We start from the raw sequence: 22,091 nt of genomic DNA, 5'->3' as shown, positions 1-22,091 counted from the left end.
TTTTGGTGTAACGTTTCTCGTCTCATTATTAGGGCACGAGCACGGACGTGCAAAGGCCCTCTTGAAACCTCTATGTTTAGTATTATTTTTAATTATATATATTTTCTGACTTTACTTGCATGTTTGTGGGCCTTCACATGCATGAAAACTCACCAAAATGTGCAAGTGCGTCAGGTTTGGTGAAAAATGTGACACCAGTTTCATAGAACATCACGAAATTTGGTGGTGGCGTCAATCATAACAAGATGCACAAAAAAGTCTCAAGAACCTATGTTCCAAAACAAACAGGAAGTTGGCAAATTTCATTTCCAGCAGCAATTTTGGCCAAAAAGCAAGGGTTGCACGACAACCAACTCGTCCGAGGAACGCTGACCAAATGAAAATCACGGATACTAGAGAGACAGGCGATGTTATATTGCAAAGTGTTTTAGGCCAGTGGTGTCCAAAGTGCGGCCCGGGGGCCATTTGTGGCCCGTGACTGTGATTTTATCGGCCCGCAGCTGAGTCTAAAAATGTAATTTAACAAGGGGAAAAAAAACCACAGCAGCAAATCAATCAAAAGTCAAAATATTAAGAGACTATGTTAAGACTTGTAATCTAGTAAGGAAAAAAATCCATAATTTCACAAGTAATAGTATAAGGAAAAATGGCATTTTCGTAACATTAAGTTGAAATATTAAAGATTTTTTTAAGTCAAAAAAATTAATAAAGTTATAATTTTTGGAAACTTAAGTTGGGGGAAAATTTATAAAATGACAATAAAGTAAAAGAAAATATACAAAAAGAAAGTTTAAATATTTGGAAAATTATACAAAAAAAACATCAGAAATAGAAAACAACAGAAATTTTACCAGAGTAAAGTCAAAATATTAAGAAAAAAAAGTTTTCTAATGAAGTTGCAATTTTATGAGAATAAACTTGTAATATGAGGAAAAATATCATTTTAGTAACAATGTTGAAATAAAGAAAAAATATATTATTTTTTTAAAAAGATAAAAAAATATGGGAATAAAGTTCTAATTATGAGAAGAAATGAAATGAAATATCAGTTGGAAAATTAAAAAAAAAACAGCAGAAACGGTAAAAAACAGCTGTAATTTTACAGGAATAAAGTCAAAATATTAAGAAAAACAAAATAATTGAATAAGGAACAAAAGTCGCAGTTTTACAAGAATAAACTCGTATTATTATGGAAAAAACTTCATTTTTAGTAGCATTTCACCTACAGTATATTACAATGAAATGCAGTTTTTTCTTGAGCTACATACAGTATAGCTTCTTAGCATATCTCTGTGTTGGTTTACAAAATATCAAAGTGGCCCTTGCATCCTTTCATTTTTCACTATGTGGCCCTTGCTGGAAAAAGTTTGTACTCCCCTGTGTTAGGCTCTTCCGTAAGATGTGGGAGGGCATTCAACAAACTTTGATGAACAATCAGACAATTCACCACTAAACTGTCAATGTTAATAACGCAATTCAACAAGGTCAGATCTTCATCATAATTGGTACATATGATGAAGATGACACCTTGAAGCTATAAATAGGTCACTTCCTGAATTTGTCTCAACGCCACCTAGTGGCAACAGGCAATGAAATGTGCTTTTTCCGCCAACTCACGTGAACCCTGAGAGGCGTGGGGGTGTGAGGGCCCATTCTACGCCGCTCACAGCTTTAATTATTTGAGTTACTTGATTGTGTCATAAAAGATGAACCAAGTCTCTGAGGCTGGCATGTTAAAGAAGCTCATCACTTTTACATAAAAGCTGTGAGAATCGCTCATGCATAGAACAAAAATAGATTCATAATGAACGCATAAAATCGAATGTGTTGTTGATTAATATTTCAATTATAGAGTTGAAATTCTAAAAAATAAAAAATAATAAAGGGAAATATAATATTTTAGTAGCCTACTCAAATAGCATTAGAAAACGACTTTTTTCACTTAATAATTTTACGTTATTCTCATTTAATGTTTTAAAAAATACAGCTGTGTTTTTCATTTCTGCCGTTTTTTGGGGTTTTTTTTTGTCCAACTTTTAATTTTCTTTTTGTAAATTTTGTGCTCGGAATTATGATTTTATTTCCATAATGTTTATGGGACTTTATTCTCATAACATTATAACTTTTTTCCACTTCCAAATTTTCCAAATTTTCCCCAACTTTATTATTTCATAAAATTATGTCTTAAAAAAAAGTTGTTCTTTAATATTTCAATTTTATGCTACTAAAATGACTTTACTTGCTCTCATAATATTATGGCGTTATTCTTGTGAAATTACGACTTTTTCTCATTAGATTACAACTGTTTTATTGATATTTTTGACTTTATTCCTGTAAAATTACTGCTGATTTTAAAATTTTGCGACCACAAATGGCTCCCGGGCTGCACTTTGGACATGACTGATGTAGATACATGTACCGTTCAGCTTTGTTTGTCTGCATCACCAGTGCCAGCTTGTGTTTTTTCTTGGTGAACTTTTATGATGATGATGACAGGTGTGGTGTTGTTATTCCTGCCAGGCATTGGAATGCATGCATCGATGTTGCTGACATCCTCATCCACCGCCTTTATTGTCCTCCGCTGTTATCAGCTGCACTGGTGTAAGACCTGCTCTTAATGTGGAGCCCAGTCACAATCACACTGTTCATGCGTGTCAACCGTTCCAAATCACCCATTTGTAATATAATGCAATCCTCTTCATCATTTTGCTTCTTTAAAGCATCCGCTTTGCTTTCTAGCCCATCCATGAGTTCATGAAGTGACGCATTATCATTTTTAGATTCCTTTAACATGCTGTTTATGTATTGTGTTGTTTAGCTCTTTGTTTGTAATTCAACATCGTGTTTTTAAAAAAGTTTTTTTTTTTTGTAAAATTGTTACAAAAGCCAAGTGAATTGGAGGTTCATCGAAGTCCCTCTCGGAGGCTCAACGGTACTTGACCTCACTGCACTGAACTCCCAGCGCAGTCTTGAGGAGACACCAATGTGACGCTTATAGAACCCAGACGACGGCAAGTGCTGTAAAGCTCGCTTGTAAAATGCTGTGAAGTGACAAGAGCCTTCCGGCCACATGTCAAGTGCTTAATTGTTGCCAGTTTGTTTGGTTTGCTGGAAGGAGATGAATAAGGAGTAAAACGTCTGAGGAGAGGTCCTTTGAGGTCCTGATGCGATGTCAGGATGGGATGGGATAGGATGGGCAAGTTGGTGTAAATGGAGATTGTGTTTGTGCCTTCTTGAATGACTTTATTCTGAAAGTCCACACCAAAATGCCATTATTTGCAAATAATATTCTCTGCATAAAATGTGCACAGTTGAACAAACCGTCTCATTTCCCGCACTGTATGACATTTGATAACTGGATGGGTGCTATATTTTGCAATGCGGATATAATATAGGGGGAAAATATACAGGCATTTATTGCAGTATGCAAGTCAGTGTGGACATGTGAGGGATTTAACTAAGTTTCCTTTATTGCAGGGGTGTCAAACTCGTTTTCACCAGGGGCACATCGCAGTTATGGTTGCCCCCAGAGGGCCACCTGTAACTGTGAAACCATATTAATGTATAATCAAGCTCATAATATTATTACACGTTTGGTTGGTTATTTACATTATTTATTTACTTACTTACTAAATCAGAAGTCCAGAGTGCCAAGCAGAAATTTGTGTGTGCAACTGATATATAATTCATTTTAAATAGGGTTTGACAATAAAACTCCAAACAATATAAATATATGAAAGCATTATAAAAAATAAACTATAATAATAATTAATAAAAATGTTACTAAAATAATAAAAAATATATATTTTATAAAGTATGTTTTTGACATGCATTATTTCCAGGCTTTCGTGGGCCACATAAAACAATGTGGTGGGCTGAATATGTCCCCCGGGCCTTCAGTTTGACAGTTTTTATTATTTATTTATTTGATATTTGACTGAAAAATAACCAACAGTACATCAATTAATTGTTGTTTTTATGATTAAGATATTAAAACGGTGTGATTGTTCTGAATTCCTGTTTACTCCTCAGTACTGTATTGTATTGTATTGACCAGTGCTGCGTGGAGGAGTGGCGCCAAAGCGTGACAGTCGCACAGCTTCCCATCACATGACGTCATATTGAGTTGAGACTGACTCAACAGCGCCTCTGCTGGTCGCAGCCAAATACTGCACTTCACATTCTTCCCACTCTTGTGCATTTTTTAAATTGACCATATTTGTGTATGTCCCCCTCAGGCCCGCATAGTGCCGTCCTAAAGTGCCCCCCCAACGAGTACCAGTGTGGGGGAACAGAGCTGTGCATCCACATGAGCAAACTGTGCAACGGGGCTGCGGACTGCACCGACGGCTGGGACGAGGGACCGCACTGCAGAGGTATCCACACACCATGTGGTGACACATCATCCTATTTCATAGAAAAATGCATTATTAATAGCACTGTGTGCTTCCTTTGTAACAGTCAGCCTAGATAGTCGTAGTGGCAGCATATTTACATACCACATCAGGGTGCAACGGGTTCACACATTCTGGATGTGTGGTGAAACTTTGAATGTATGCTACACGAAGACTATTGAGCGATGAATCACACATCAAAACTGAGCCGCAAAGCCCCCTGATTGAAGTGGCAAGTGTTTATCGGTGCACGAGGCCCGAGCGAATCGATGCACTGCATCTGTGCTTATAAAATATCGACCTTGTCCGCAGCTACGGACAAACTGAGATTGTCTGTGTCAGTGTGCATGTCTTTGTGTGTGCATTGTTGTCTTCATCCTCTACTTGGCTTTGATGGGCCTCCTCCTAAGCCGCTGTCAATCAAACAAGAAGCCAGGAGGGTGATTTTCATCATTATCTCAGCCCAGCAACCCTTTCATATTGACAGACAATGCAAATACGTGGTAATGACACAGATTGTTTTCGAATGAGGAGATGATTTGCAAAGGAAGAAAGGGATGCGGCATGACTAATATTCATATGCCAAATTCATGAAGTGTGGCAGAGAATATAAGTATAGAACGAATGAATGAATAATTAGGGATGGGTGGGCATAATAACCAATGATTGGGCAGCATGGCTCAGGTGGTAGAGTGGTTGTCTCTATCCTCCGTCCGCCCGTGATCGTGTCGAAGTGTCCTTGGGCAAGATGCTGAACCCCTCGTTGCTCTTGATGCTGCGTCATTAGTAGGTAAATGTGCTAGCTAATGTCAAAGCGCTTTGAGTCCCTTGGAGGTGGAAAAGCGCTATACAAGTGAAAGACCATTTATCATTACCATTTACCATGATTAATTGATTATTCACGTGCATCACTTGATTGCAACCTGTGCACCGTGCCTGGACTCGTGCCAAAGTAGCCGAGTCCTAAGAATTACTGTAATGCGATCACTACTTGCAGGTTATTGATGAAAATCCACACAATTCATAATGGAAACAAAATACAGTAATCCCTCGTTTATTGCTGTTAATTGGTTCCAGACCGCACCGTTATACGTGAATTTCCGCCAAGTAGGATTCCTTATTTTTAAGTTGAATATTTTCATAGATAGAGCATAGAAAACCTGTTTACGACCTTCTAAATATGCTTTTTAACATTATTAGAGCACCTCGAGACATGAAGTAACACCCCTATAATCACCTTTACACTCCTATTACCCAAAATAGTAGATATACTCCTCATCTACATTTTAAGACCAGTTGAAAGGTTGTTGTAGGATCTTAAGGTTTTAAGTAGAGCTTCAAAATGCAAAAAAAGTAATTGGACTGAAACAAACACATTTTTGAGTGACCAATTTTTTGCAAACTAGCATTCAAGTGAAATAGGCTGTTCATCAGCTGATCAAAAGGTTAAGACCTGTTTAAACCCTAGTTACCCCTGGGATGCAGACCACACTTCTTCTAATTCAGTGTACGCACCGCCCGCCTGACTCTCTGTTTAAAGGGTTAATCTCAGCCACTGAGAATGAGACTTCTAAGTCAATGGTGAGGGGAACTCACCCAGGTTTTAACAGCTTGCTGTGTAAAGGTGGCCTCGCTGCATTCAGACCATGCACAATAGAGTAACTGATTTATATTGTACATAATGCTTTATAGCTGCTTCTCCTCTTATGGAATGTTGCTCTTGGTAAGGACTTGGGATAATTTACTCATCTGTTAGCGATCAGATGGACCTGTTGATAGTTTTAAAAATAAGCGAACAACCTAAAAAGGAATTTCTTGAACAATACTGCCTACTGTTTTATATCACAGAAGACGAGAGGTGACACTTTTTTTTATGATGTTAAAAAGACTAAGAGTTTAATAGGATATCTGCAGACTCAAAAAAAAAAAAAACAAACCCCTCTAAAATGCAAGTCAAATGTTCAAAAAAGGAGCCTGTAATGAGTAGCTGCACTATTCTTGTTCATCAGCTGAAAAATTGGATTGGGCATTCGGAGAGGCTAGTTGGAGTGTTGCTGCAGGTGGTGAAGATGGCTTCACTGAGGGCATCAATTGTCTGGAACTGAAGAAGTCTTGTCAGGCAGGCATTGTGAACTGCAGAGTTGTCCTGTTGAAAAAAACAGTCCTTACCACACAGATGAGGGCCTTCAGTCATGAGGGACGCCCCCTGCAACATTTCCACATAGCCATATGCCGATGGACGCCCCTGCACAACCTGAAGCTGCATTGTTCCATTTGAAGGAAAAAGAAGCCCAGTGCCCTCACTGTGCTTAAAACTGTGCATGGAAATCTGACTAAAAGTCTGCATACCCCAGAAACCCAAAATGTCCAGACGGATGATTTCACTTCACTTCAAATGTGCGTTGCGTTTTTAGCACGTCTCCAAAAGGTGCATACGGCAACTACAAAGGTGACGTAGCGGTGCGCACATTCAAACGTCAAGTTGTGTTTTTATAGGTACCATACTTTGCGTGGAAAACAACAGATGCAACTTTTCGGCCCCATTTTGTGTGTACGCAAGCTTTATAGGTGAGGGCCCAGATCATGATGGTGCCCCCTCCACTGTGCTGTGTGGAAAGCATCTCAGGTGGGATCTCCTTGTCATGCCAATAACGTTGGAAGCCATCAGAACTGTCAAGTTTTTCTCCACAGAGAAGAAAACTTTCGCCCACCTTTCAATGTCCCATGTTTGGTGCTCTCGTGCAAATTCTAAATTTTGTGGTGTTGAAGGAGGCCTTTAAAGATCTGTTTTGTTCTTAAAAGTCAGATGGCATCTGATGGTTATTGGACTGCACCAGTAACAACCTTCATTTGGGCCGAGGATGGTGCCGTGTCTTGACGCACAGACGATGGCATCTTCCGACTCAGGGCCGGTGACATTTTGTTTTGAGTCTATCACATGACTTTTTTGTTCCATAACCCTCAGGATCTTTGAAGTCAGCAGCAATGGCACGCTGTTACAGGCCTTGCTTATGCAGCTCAACGATCCCACCTGCGTTCAAAGAGAGAAAGCTTTTTTGCCTTTGCCACAATACGACACAGAATCATATTCAATCCACATTTTACCAAGATTTGGGCTTCTAAAGGCTCTGCTCTTAAAAACATTTGATCAGCTGATGAACAGCCTATTTCACTTTGCTTGTTTGCACTAAATTGCTTACTGAAAAATGTTTTTGTCTCACTCCCATTTCTTCTTTTAACATTTTTAAGCTCTACTCCTTAAGACCCAACAGTGCAAAATCTACATTCTTGAAATTTTTCAAATGGTCTTAACATTTTGATCAGGAGTGTATAATCAGAGAAAATAAGATATAAATAAGACACTGTACAAGACTGGGACAGAAAGTTCTCAAGGACAGCTTTTGATTTACTTTGGGTATGACGTTTGTTGGCCTTTTAGCCCCCCCCAAAAATCCCGTAATTCAAAGGGGTTAAAGAATTGAACTTGAGTTGAACTTGCAAACAACCTCAATTAATGTGACAAGATAGCTAAAGCATAACATCGTAAAGGTCTGTGATTTTGCAAAAGCACTTAATCATGAGTACAAGTACACGCTGAAAATAATCCTCTCATACATTTTTATCCTCTCCATAATGCATATTTTGTGGCGTGCGTCAGTGTAAGTTGTTTACATTGTTGCTCGTGTCGCTTTTGTAAACATGTCTGACTTTTCAGTGCTCAGACTTGTTTTGGAAAATTCCCGTCGTGTGTGTAAATTTAACTGCGGCTGTCTCAGCGAGCTTCTGAAGAAGAGCTCGATGCTTGCTCTTGTTGTTGTCTTGCACTGCAATCGGCCGGTGCGTTTTAACAAACCATCATTTCTCAGAAGATGGACAAAAGATGATAAACAAATGAGACGTGTAATTATGTAAATATGCGGTGAAGAGATTTGTTTTTGCTGGAAATTCCTTCCTTGAAGAAGCACTTCTTATCAAGGCTGCGCCTCTTCTTGCTGCAATAGTTGACAAGTTGATGCGAATTGTGTGTTTCTGGGCAAAGTGGATCACTTGTGATAAGTAAGCTGAGTGTGTGTGCGTGAGTGTGTGAGACGACTGATGATGACTCACTGTGATTTATAGTTGGGATTCTATCCTGAGACGGTCAGGGGACAGGAAGGTGTGATTGTGGCAAGTTTCTGCCGTTTGTGTCCTTCTGCATTTTAAATAAAGCTGTGCTGGTTCACTGTGTGGATTTGTCATTATCACTGCTTTTCAGTGTACAGAGGGGACAAGAAGTATTTGGTTCCCTGCTGATTTTGTAAGTTACGGTAAAGAGCTTTTGTGGAAGGTTTATTGTAGCAGACAGAGACAGAATGTTAAAGGAAAATCCATTAAAAACATTAAATAAAGGCTATAAATTAATTGATTTGATTGAGGGAAATAAGTGTTTGATCCCCTACCGACCAGCAAGCATTCTAACCCCCACAGACCGGCTCTGTGCCAAAAAGCACACAAATGAGTCCTGTCCCTTTAAGAAAGTACTCCTAATCTCAACTCACTCCAGTCAAACCTCTCCACCATCATGGGCAAGCTGATGTCATAGCTGTCATAGGACTTCAGGGACAAGATTAGACGTGCACAAGACTGGACTCAAAGACCATCAGCAAAAAAAAAAAAGAAACAGAAACAGACTGGTTATTGTGCTGCGGGGTCTTAGAAGGTCTAAAATTCAATACTTTGAATTTAAGGCCTTAAAATGACAAAATAAAATCTCATAAAAAGTCTTAAATACGATAGCTCATTAAACCTCAGTTTTACTTTTAAATGTTTCGATTTAGGAGTATGCTTCACTACAAAAGGGAACTAACTTTTTTCCTTTTACTTAATTTCTTTTGTACTTTTTTGCCAGTAAGGATGTGAAATGGGTCTTAAATTCTATTCATTATAGTCTTTTAAAAGTCTTAAAAAGTCTTAAATTTGACTTGACCAGCCCAGAATGACAAGGCAGGAGCTGGGTGATGATGTCAAGGGAGTTGGGAGCACATTCAGCAAGACAAGCATTAGAAAGACACTTTTCTGTCATGGATTGAGGTCCTTCTCAAGAAAATACACAGACCCGTCTTAACACCAAGTATTACGCCCCATTTTGCTGTGCGGTCAAATACACTCCTGATCAAAATGTAACGACCAGTTAAGAAATTTCAAGAATTTACATTTTGCACTGTTGGGTCTTAAGGAGGGTCGGAGTAGAACTGTAAAATGCAAAAAGCAGAAATGGGGGTGAGAAAAAAATATTTTTGAGTAAGCTAATTATTCGATACAAGCATTAAAGTGAAATAGGCTGTTCATGAGCTGAGCACAGCCTTTGAAAGCCAAAATATTGGCAAAAATGTGGATTGGATGTGATTTTGTGTCAGGTACACTGTCATGATATCTTGATGGTCAAGGCAAAAAAACGTTCTTTCTTTGAACTCGGTGGGATTGTTGAGCTGCATAAGCAAGGCCTCTCACAGTGCGCCATTGCTGCTGAGGTTGGACGCAGTAAGAAACTTCAAAGATTCTGAGGGTTATGGAAGAAAAAAGTCAAGCAATAGACCCAAAAAGGTGTCACAGCTGGAGAATCCAAATTGGCTGTACGTCAAGACACAGGACCATCCTCAGCCCAAATGAAGGCTGGTTTCGAGTGCAGTCCAATAACCATCAGACAGCATCTGCAAGAGAAGGCTTTCAAGAAGAAGAAACGTCTTCAAAGGCGTCATCTCCTTCAAGGCCATAAAATTTGGAGTTTGGAATTTGCACATGAGCACCAAACATGGGACATTGAAAGCTGTCAGAAAGTTTTATTCTTCGCTGAGAAAAACTGTAACCTTTACGGTCCTGATGGCTTCCAACGTGACTGGCATGACAAGGAGATCCCACCTGAGATGTTTTCCATACGACACAGTGGAGGTGGCACCATCATGATCTGGCTTTCTTTTTCCTTCAATGGAACAATGGAGCTTCAGGTTGTGCAGGGGCGTCAAACAGCAGCTGGTTATGTGGAGATGTTGCAGGGGGCATCCCTCATGACTGAAGGCCCTCGTGTGTGTGGTAATAACAGGTTTTTCAACAGGACAACGCTGCAGTTCACAATGCCCGACTGAGAAAGACTTCTTCCAGAGGAATAAGTTCACTCTTTTGGACCATCCTGCGTGTTACCCTGATCGAAATCCAATAGAGAACATTTGGGGATGGATGGCAATGGAAGTTTACAAAAATTGACATCAGTTCTGGACAGTGGATGCCTTCCATGAAGCCATCTTCACCACCTGGAGCAACATTCCCACTAGCCTCCTGGAAACACTGGCATCAAGAATGCCCAAACACATTTTTCAGCTGATTAACAAGAATGGCACAACTACTCCTTACTGACTTCTTTTTTGATTTTTATTTAGGGGAGTTTCAGGGTTTTTTGGGCTATGGTTGTAAACTTTTGATCAGCTGATGAACAGACTCTTTCACTTTAAAATTGCTTACTAGGAAATGTTTTGTCTCACTCCCATTTCTTATTTTTTATTTCATTTTGAAGCTCTACGGAGGGCCTTCTTAAGCTCTAACAGTGCAAAATGTAAATTCTTGCAATTTTTCAACTGGTCTTAAAATTTTGATCAGGAGTTTATAATAAATCATTTTTATTTAATGTTTTTTTTTCAAGATTCTTATTTAAAACATGCTGTCTGTCGCACACACACACACACACACACACACTCACACACAGGTAACCATTCCCACAGTTTTGTCTGCTGGAGCCTCATTTCAATGTGGAGGTTCCACCGTATTGTAATTTTGGACCACATTCAATAGCAATGAAATTCTATTCAGAGTGTGTGGCACAGTGTGATGTTTTGGATGATGGAGCTGATGGATGACCAAAACAAACATTTCAACTGGACTGAAAAGACAAATGTTCAAATAATTGAAAACATTTCTTGTTGAAAATGGCATGGCAAAGACAAGCAAGCCTTTGTTTCTGACTACATTTCTCCCTCCACTGCCTTTTGCTGTTTTTTTTTGTTTCCCGTGTTTTTGTGCATCTTTGCCAACTAATGAGCTGTTTCTGCGGGCCAGTTGTCAATGTGCAAGTCATCGGTGCGGCTCCTTCTGCTTGAATATAGCTTGTGAAGTCATAGCGAGCTGCTGGATGCTTGATTCTTAAGGCTACAGTATGATTTGTACTGACTTCACTGTCACACTGTCACTGTCTCTGGTCCCTAAAGACACATTTAGTCCATTTTGCGTACATGCTGACTTGTGAATATTCCCCAGAATATGTGTACACTGACAGCATTAAGTGTTCTGTAATTAAACTTGAGTGAACACAGTGTCATGTCTGCACATTCGGTGGATTATAGCACACTTTATGCACAAATCCTCTTTCCATCAGAAGCACTAATGCCGCATTTCCAACTGGGTACAACTCTTACACTTCTGTGCACAGCTTGCTATGTTGCTCTATACGGTATCTCTTTGCACAAGTGTGCACAAGCATGTCAAATAAATGTCTCTTCTTTCTCCTTTCTCCTCAGAGTTTATATCCAACTGCTCAGTTATGGGCTGCCAGGACACTTGTGCAGTGACTCCAGCTGGACCTGCTTGTTACTGTAAAAGTGGTTATGAGATCAGCTCGGATGGAAAAACATGCAAAGGTGAGTCAAGAGTCAATGTATAGCTTTTATAGCAGTATTTTTGGTTTGGGGGGGGGTATGAATTCCACCACGTGATGTGCCATCGTGAAAAAAAGCATGATCCCCTCCCTTGGGAAACGATTTTCCAACATGACACAAAGCCCCAACACACCTCCAAGATGGCAAGTATCTTGCTGAGGAAGATGGAGGAATGTCTCCACACCTGAACCTAATTGATCGTCTGTGGGGCATCCTCAAGGTGTGTAACTCCTCCAGCTCTACCAGTGATATCATGATGGAGGAGTGGAATGTTGGAATTCATGTTCCCCTCAATGAACCGCAGCTTTCCTGTGCGGGCAGCACTCGTTCACACAGGAAGCATGCTGTGAGATGTTTATGTACATCCTCTTGTATGTGCTCCATAGTTGTTCATGGATTTTGTTTTTGTGTGTTCAGATTTCAATGAGTGCAGTGTCTATGGGACCTGCAGTCAGTCCTGTACCAACATTGAAGGCTCCTACTCTTGCTCCTGTGTGGAGGGTTACTTGCCGCAACCTGACAACCGCTCTTGCAAGGCCAAGAACGGTAAAAAAAAAAAAATCTAAAAACAACCAGAAGAAGTTGCTGACAGCAGCACTTTGAGACACCATGTACTGTATATTCTGTTCACGTCCTCCCTTTGTGTTTATGTTTGTTCTTCTCAGTCCCGGTGGACCGTCTGCCTGTACTGTTGATCGCCAACTCTCAGAACATTCAAGCCACCTCCCTGAGCGGCACCACCGTCCACAGCCTGCTGTCCACCAGCACCAAGCAAACCACCGCCATGGACTTCCTGTACACACAGGAGACAGTCTGCTGGATCCACGTGGGGGACTCCCCCTCGTCCACGCATCTCAAATGTGCCAAGATTCCCAACCTGAAGGGCTTCAGTGAGGAGCGAGTCATCAACATCTCCCTCAGCTTGCATCGTGAGTACAGCACAGCAGTGACTTGGTGGGCACACAGTAGTAAATCGCATTGCCCAATATTACAAACCACATGAAACAAAGACACCTTTCACTTTAATTTCCCCTTCAATCATATTCCTAGACGCCACATACACCCACCCATGTGGGTGTTCTTCTACCTCATCGGCAGCCTCCCAGGGTCTTTTTTTAGGGTCTTTTCTAAATAGTCATTTATTTAATTCACCAAATATGAATCCTTGCAAAATAATGTTACATCGATCCTCTCAGCAAAACACTCATACTATTTACTTGTTGTGTACTGCCCAATTGAGCAGGTGGAGATCTATAACTATGTGTATGCTCTTCACCAACATACCTTTTATTCAGCAACGAAATTCTTCTATGTATTATTCTGATTCCGTCATTTTTTTGATGCTCAACTTCTTTCACGTTCCAAAAAATTCCCACATTTGTTTGAACACCACATTTTCCACGTTTCGAGTCACGGCTCCATATTTGGTGACCCCGACGTGATTGTCTTAGCTATATTGGGGGGTCACCACAACATCAAAATTCCCATTGAAAATGAATGGACAATTTTTACAAGAGCCGCATTTTTCAACCGATTTCAACCATTCCAACTTGAAAATGCACACCATAGCTATCTATTGACATATTGCAAAAAAAAAAAAAAAATCCCGCCATTTCTTTTCATTTCACACATTTCAGGACAAAATTCCACTTGAAAATTGACAATTTTTACAAGTACCACATTTCTAATATTTTGCAATGGATTCGGACCATTCCAGCATGATAACATTCAGCTCATTCTGGACATTTGGGATAAAAAAAACCAAACATTTTCCACATCCCCCAAATTCCCATTTTCCCCGAAATTCCCCATTTTCCATCACACAAATTTCCTTTGATTTTAAGAATTCTTCCTACTTCCACATTTCTCAACTGATTCAACTGCTTTGTGCTATTTCTTTTGCCCAAAAGAGCAGGTGGAAATCTGTAACTGTGTGAATGTTCTTCAGAAACAAAATTATTTTCTTTATTATTCTGATTCTGTCATTTTTTGATGCTCAACTAGTTTCACATTCCAAAAAATTCCCACATTTGTTTTATGCTTCATATTTGGTGACCACTATGTGGTTATCTTAACTATATTGGCGGTCCTGATACAACATTTTCATTTGCAATTTGATACCGATATTGCATCCTTGAATATCCTCCAATAGCAATCAATCCGTTATCAGCAAAACATACAGTACATACTTTTCACTTCTGAGGTTTTTACAAGTTGCACATTTCTAACATTTTGCAACCGATTCAAACCATTCCAACATGAAAACATTCAGCTCATTCAGGACCCTATGGAATGTTTTTCCCATATCCTAAAAATCCCCACGATTCCCATAATGTCACATTTTCCATAACACTAATTCACTTTGATGTTGACAATTCTTAATACGTCCACATTTCTCAACCAGTTAAAACCATTCTCAAACCAAACCATCCAGCGCATTTGGGACATTTGAGCTCTCTGTTTTCCACTTCCCCAAAATTGCCAATAGTAAATTACAGTAAATATTTACAGTAAAAATTACAGTAAATTCCACATGTTCTCCTATTGAAAATGAATGGTCACTTACTTACAAATTCCACATTTCTCACATTTTGCATCTGATTCAATTCAAACCATTACAAGATGAAAACATCCGGGACATTTGTAAAAAAAACATCCCCCAAATTCCGAATTTTCCTGAAATTACCCATTTTCCATAAAACTAATTCCCTTTGCTCTTAAGAATTCTTACTCCTCCCATATTTCTCAACCAATCATTAGGGCTATGTCAAAAAATTCCCAGCTTCCCTGGATTTCCACATTTTTGTTCATTGAAAATGTTCATTGAAATTAATGCTAATTTCTCACATTTTCCATACAGCATTTAAGTTCAGCTTCAGCCTATCAGCACTCACATGCAATTTCTACAGAAATGGCCTTATCTGCTAGTTCTTTTAGCTAATTCTATAATATTTCCGTGCAAGTACTGCGTAATACTGTGATATGACTATGCATGCAGGTCAAGCATAAAGGAGGCTTGGACTTCATGAATAAAACATACAGGAGCACGATTTTTGAAATAAAAACTGCCAGGCTCCTGCGATAAAATCCATTTTTTGGCCCCGTCCATATCTGGAAGGAAGCCAGTAGGGATCGGAAATCAGCGCGTGTGATTAATTAGCTCAGAAGTTTAAGTCTGATTTAATTGTGCTTAGTCTTGCTGGCCGCCATGTGCCACTGCTGCTGCTGCTACTGCTGGGATTTCAATATCAGACCTAAACACGCCAACCGACGGGGCGTTTACTAAGACTATTGTTTAACATTTGCAGATCTACTCTCATTATATTTTTGCAGCAACCACCTACTGGCTTATGCTACATTTCAGGAGTCAGATTATTTTCAGTTTTTTCTCCATGAACCCACAAGAACCCAGACCCATTCAAAGATGAAGATGAGTACAACAAGCATCTGGTGGTTGCATGAGGAGACAGAATATAAGCTTGTTTAACTCTAGTCAGAGATGTCATGTCTGGAAGCATCTGAGAGGTTTTGGATCTCCTGCAGACCAGACAGCACACGTGTGTCGGTGCCACTTCACCTTCTGGACAGACTTGTTGACATGGAGTTGCACAGAGTGGGAGGTTCTTGTTTACAGTCCTCCATGGAAGGAGGAGGCAGAGGCAAGTGAAGGCAGGAGTGAACATACAGGAAATGATGCACGTGTGGTTGGAGTGACTCATGACCTCGGTACGCCACAGATGGGTTGTGCAGATGTGACTCCACCACCATCCCTGTCACTCTTTTCTTCTCTGCATCAGTTCCTCCTCCAAGACTTGCAGGCTTTAATCATGTCATTGCACACGAGGAAGACACTCATAATATTGCACACGCAGCTCATCAAATTAAGGCTTGCTGGAAATGAATATACTGTAAATACAGAAGAGATGAACAGTCTGGAACTTTTATGATAGGTATATATTAACAAACCCCTAAATTCATTTTTATTTGATCCCAAAATGTTTTGAAAGTCAAAGGAAGTTAATAAACCAAAAAGTCTTACGTTTTGAACATTGCAGTATATGTCAACATTATCTCATTAAAATAAGCATCTATTTAAATCAAACAAAATAGCTCACAATTTTAAGAGAAGTGGGGGAAAAAAAATTAATATCTGCATCAAATAGATTTTTTCCTTTGCTGACACCCCAACTCAGCAGTTTCATAGAATTCAAGTAAGTAGAGTCCAGGCAGAGACATCAACCAGCCATGAAGGATGATGATATTGTTTTTGCCATATCATGCCAGTAGTCATGATTCAGCATTTGCGACCCTGCATTTGTTCACTTCCATTCCAATCCCGATATCTGAATTTGGATATCCGCCAACACCGATACAATTTAAGTGGTCATGACACCAAAAAAAGTTAGGAAAAAAACAATAACAAAATACTCACTTAATAAAGCATTTTAGTCATACTGCTATGAGAGATAAATAAACAACTATGAAATAGGAGTGAACTGAAGTGGTTATTGTCACACGCCACCCAGTGAGTTTTCTGAACACCAATCTTTGTTGCGACGTCACTGCCAGACTACGTTCCGGGAACCATTTTCAAACACATGCAGACATGAACTCACGACAAAGCCAAGAAAGTGACATTATTCACAACAATAACACAATCATAACATTCACTAATATTGTGTTGTGATAACTATGATATAACACACACAAAAAAATGGCCACAGGTATGTTTTGTACTGTCAGTATTTGACACAGACAAATGGAAAATAAAAGACCAGTTAGCCCAGGAAAGAAACCCCAGAGATTCCGAGACTAGAGCTAGTACAAAAAATACGTATTTACTTACTGAAACTGACAGATCGACGGCAAGGTAGGCTAGAAAAATGAGTGACTGCAATCCATGTTTTCGAACGCGTATGGCTGACACAAACAAGCACAGCCATGAACGCACGTGAAGAGAGTGACATAACCACAACAATAATAACATTCACTAATATTGTGTTGTGAGGAGTATTATATGTTTTACTGGCAGTGATAGCTACAACATTATCTACCTCGCTAGTCCGTCAGCACTAGGCTGGCTACTACGGAGCATATAAGGACGAGAAATGTGAACTGACTTACTGCCACCTTGGCACGCTTTTCCACAGACGAGCGTCTTGTGGGTCTTCGACCTTTTATTTCCATCTGCGGGGCAGTAACATTTGTCCCATGAAGTTTGCCGACACATCTGACGAGGCGAATGGTGTCTTTTAGAAATATGAACAAGCTTACTCCGTCTCCTCGAGTGTTCCAGCAAAAGCCTTCTAGCGGGCATAATATAACGACCGGGCATAATATGAATAAATATATACCAAACACCAGCAATTCATTCAGAACTGGACCATAAGACTACACATCTAACACAGGAAACGTGTGGAAGTAACAAGATCAACATGTGTTTTGGTGTCATGAGCACTTTAAGATACCAGAGCTCTGTTTGCATTAATATGCAACCACAGCAAATGAATATGAGCAAATGTACAGTATCTAGAAGAATGTCAGCTATCTCCACACAAGCAGTGTTGCACACGCACACAAACTATCAGCCTGATGTGTTCACAGCTTCACATTTAGTCGGACAACAGAGAATTTTTAACCTTGCTCATCACTTCCAGGTCGCTACATTATCATTATTTGTTTAGTTGATATGAGGCTTTAATAAACTCCTCCCTACAGGCAATTATGATATTGTAGCAACCTGTGTCCAACTGTTTTGTGTGGCCGTGAATGCACCCTTGTGTTTTTTGCTATGTTAACTGATGGTCATTTGTCTCAGTTTGCTGATATTCTTCTAGCTTCATTTGATGATGATATTTTGGCTATGTTTCCTGATACTCTTATGGCTTTGTTTGCTGATATTTTTCTAGGTGAATTCCTTGACATTCTTTTGGCTATGTTTGGTGTTACTCTTTTGGCTACATTTGCTGATATTCTTTTGGCTTTGTTTGCTGATACTCTTTTGGCTATGTTTGCTTGTATTCTTGTGGCTGTGTTAGCTGATACGCTCGGCTTTGTTTGCTGATATTCTTCTAGTTAGATTTGCTGATACACTGCTGTGTCTCATTGATCGACAATCTCCACAGGTGGCATCGGCAATTTCTGTGAATTACGGTGGTATCTGATCCCGATACCAATACCGGGTCGTATCAGCCCCAACTCTACATAATACATAAAGATAGAGAATACAGTACATGGTTTCCATTGTTTCTTCCTGCTGGTGGTGCTACATCCACAGAAAAGGAGCAACAGTCACTTTTATTGCAAATAAGACATCAAGCTAGCAGGAGGGTTTGGAGGGGGCGTAGGGTGGCACCTAGATGCATCAGTGTAACCCCTGCGAGTAGCGGGATCTATAGTCAAGACAAAATTCTCCCTGAGAATCCTTGAAGCGAAGCTCAGTGAAACGTAGAGACGCTGAGCACGGGAGGGCTGATCCCAGAGGTGTTGCTAAGCCTCCAGGAGAGACCTGCCCCCCTCCCTTGCACAGCCTGCACCGTGTTCTGCTCAGCACACACGCCAGCTTGAAATCTCCTTACGGGGTCATGTGCTGCTAAAAGTCAAGCCAGCCAGCACATTTTTTCACAATCTCCTGCCCATTCACGTACACCCTAACCTCCATTGACAATGAAGCATTGTACACTTCATTGGCTTGTCTCCACTATACTGCCTCAAATCCTCTTCTTCCCTCTCCTGTCTGCGAGCCATGGCAGCATTTAAAGGCAGCCACCTTTTTTTACACTCTGCCAGTATGTTTCTCTTTCTGACGCATTGGCCAGATGCTTGGGAGGGAGTGTTGTATGCAGGGAGGCTGGCAAAGCAGAGTGGGGGTTGGGTTGCAGCAGTGGTGGGTGGCACTCAGTAGAGTCGATGATTAAATAAAAATCACGGCACATCATACTTATTTATGATCATCATTGTGGTTGGCGTCAGTTTCTGCAATCGTCAGCTCGGGCTCAGACTAGAACGAGGCAGTAAATTCTAAGAAGATAACATCTTGTCATTAAAAAAAAAATTACGTAAACAGTCACACAATTTATATTGTGTGGTGCCAAGTATGAAATAAGATGATGGGAGCATACGGTGAATTCCGCTGGGGCTGGCTGACCCACGTCCACATAAGTGGTTGGCGACACCACCTGCTATGTTTTTATTTTGAAGCTTACTTTGCACTGAACAGGAAGTCAATGTATGCACATTTTAATGCTGTGTAACGAGACAGTAGTTCTGTTGCTGTTGTCTCACGCTGCTTGGCGATAATGACGTAGTTGACAATACTACAACACATGTCGACATAAACGGACTCATTTTTGATAGAAATGACCCCTTTGACCGTGTATGTCAACTTAAGTTTGCACAGTGGACCAGCACTTGATGAGTTGGTCGACATAGACGGGTCGTTGACATAAACAGGATCGACTTAAGCGGCTTCCACTGCGCTACTTGTGATTTTTGGACACATGGGAAAGAGAGAAAAAAAATCCTCTACAAACTCCTCTAAAAAATGTGGAAAAACATACAGTATGTTGCACCATATACACTCAACGAAAATATAAACACCATATAAATGCCATATCAAGATGCTGATTAGACACCATGATTAGTGCACAGGTGTGCCTTAGACTGCCCACAATAAAAGGCCACTCTGAAATGTGCAATTTTGTTTTATGGAGGGGGGAGGGCGCCACACACACTGTCTGCCATCTGCCCTGAACAGTGTAAACCGGCATTCATTCGTGAAGAGAACACCTCTCCAACGTGCCAGACGCCATCGAATGTGAGCATTTGCCCACTCAAGTCAGTTACAACGATGAACTGGAGTCTGGTCGAGACCCCGATGAGGACGACGAGCTTGCAGATGAGCTCCCCTGAGACGGTTTCTGACAGTTTGTTCAGAAATTCTTCGGTTATGCAAACCAATTGTTTCAGCAGCTGTCCGAGTGGCTGGTCTCAGACGATCTTGGAGGTGAACATGCTGGATGTGGAGGTCCTGGGCTGGTGTGGTTACACGTGGTCTGCGGTTGTGAGGCTGGTTGGATGTACTGCCAAATTCTCTGAAAAGCCTTTGGAGACGGCTTATGGTTGAGAATTCAATACACGAACAACAGCTCTGCTTGACATTCCTGCTGTCAGCATGCCAATTGCACGCTCCCTCAAATCTTGCGACATCTGTGGCATTGTTCTGTCTGATAAAAGTGCACATTTCAGAGTGGCCTTTTATTGTGGGCAGTCTAAGGCTCACCTGTGCACTAACCATGGTGTCTAATCAGTATCTTGATATGGCACACCTGTGAGGTGGGATGGATCATCTTAGTAAAGGAGAAGTGCTCACGATCACAGATTTAGACAGATTTGTGAACAATATTTGAGAGAAATGGTGATATTGTGTATGTGGAAAAAGTTTTCTCATAAAAAATGGGAGCAAAAACAAAAGTGTGTTTTGTTGAGTGTATTAGATAAATACAGTTCATTGTTCAGATTGGGTAAGATATACAGGTGTCCCTCACAATATCGCAGTTTGATTATTGCTCCCTTGCTATATTGCGTTTTTTGAGAAATTCATGAATTCATAAATGAAGAAAATCTCCAACTTGCTTGGGAAGAAGTCGATTGGCGACCCCTGTTGGTTTGCATGTATAAATCTCTAGATCCCGGATAGAAGATGCTGTGTCTTCAGACCTTTTTTTCCTGTCTATAGAACAATCTTCTATCCGGGTCAATATACTACTTACTAAACAGAAGATGCCTCTCACTTCCTCCCTGCTAGGTTACAGTATTTGTATACTGTATGTTATATGTACAGTATAAAACATTGTTAAGTGGTGCTCCATTTGTTTTTTCTTCTTACGTAAACATAAATTCCCAGGTTGTTGTTTTCGTACTCCCTGTGCTAGGAGACAATGAAGAAAACATCCACCAAAAAAGACGATAAAGCCGTTTGTTTTTTGAATTCAATTGCTTTTTATAGACTGAAATGTACAGTGGTGCTTTTAATGACTCCAGACCAGCAAGGGAGGCGGAGCGAGTAAAGGAAAAAGGAAAGTAGCGTGTGTCACAGACATGTGGACATTCTTTCACTTTAACACTATTGCACAACCTTCTTCTCTCCTTACCTTTGTTTACGTGTGGCTTAATCAGTGAATCAGTGGGTCGCGGGGCAGCTGGGAGTGTTTAAACAGAGAACTGTGTGTTAAAAATTAAGAGTACCTCTGGGAATATGGCCGCTGACTCCCATAAACCTCAGAAATGCAGCACAATGGCCAAGTTTCCCTGGTGGAAATCAGATCTCTCGCTTTCCCTCCCAGCTTTTCCTCTGTCTTCTATTTTTTGACCCATTCCTCCACCATTTTCTCTCTTAGTCCTTTGCTGCCAGCTTTAACTCAAACCAAAACACTTGCAACACTTGCAAGTGGAGACGGGATTTATGGCTCAAAGTAGCTTTTTTGCCAAAGAATCTGCTTTGTCATTTCCTCCTTACCAAAGCTTTTCTGTCTTGGTTGGAGAAAGTAAGTTTGGTCTCCTTGAATCATCGCATTGACCCAGCTCACCCGCAGTACTTCATGACCCGGGACCCCTGCTGTACCACTGCAGCGCCATATCTGGCTTGTTTGTGTTTGTGTGAGGGCACTTGTGGAGGGAGCAGAGCTCACGGCAGCTGTAAAAATAGACGTCTTGTGGTTTGTCAAGCCCTCCTCCCCATTCCACTTTCTCTCTGTCGCTCACACGCTTCTTTTTCATCTCCTGTCGACAGGCGGATGTAAAACAACACACAGATCTTTAACTGAAAGAGGCCCTAGCCTACATTCGCAACTTTTCAGTCATGTGTATGTTTCAGATGTTGTATTCTTTTTCTGAATGATGTGGAACTGTCAGATCATGAGGTTGGTGTCTTTTTAACGTATCCCTGGTCGGATACAAGAACATTACGAGATTTCCACGAGATCTTTTGAACTTGTCACGTAACAACTTTCTGAAG

The 22,091-nt window shown here is 40.5% G+C and overlaps 1 protein-coding gene across 2 annotated transcripts in view; it reads left to right on the top strand.

The window, feature by feature from the left end:
• Positions 1 to 22,091, top strand: part of LOC129186794 (low-density lipoprotein receptor-related protein 1-like) — a 167,210-nt gene that overhangs the window by 48,915 nt on the left and 96,204 nt on the right. For both annotated transcript variants that reach the window (XM_054785405.1, XM_054785404.1), the window contains exons 3-6: positions 4,239 to 4,376; positions 11,939 to 12,058; positions 12,494 to 12,622; positions 12,742 to 13,005. In XM_054785405.1, the coding sequence (XP_054641380.1) occupies positions 4,239 to 4,376; positions 11,939 to 12,058; positions 12,494 to 12,622; positions 12,742 to 13,005 (651 nt within the window). The remainder of the gene's footprint in view (positions 1 to 4,238; positions 4,377 to 11,938; positions 12,059 to 12,493; positions 12,623 to 12,741; positions 13,006 to 22,091) is intronic.

This window comes from Dunckerocampus dactyliophorus, chromosome 8 (genome assembly GCF_027744805.1).
Source record: "Dunckerocampus dactyliophorus isolate RoL2022-P2 chromosome 8, RoL_Ddac_1.1, whole genome shotgun sequence".
Classification (NCBI taxonomy): domain Eukaryota; kingdom Metazoa; phylum Chordata; class Actinopteri; order Syngnathiformes; family Syngnathidae; genus Dunckerocampus; species Dunckerocampus dactyliophorus.
The sequence above is the reverse complement of the archived record's forward strand: the minus strand, read 5'-3'. Positions and strand labels throughout refer to the sequence as shown.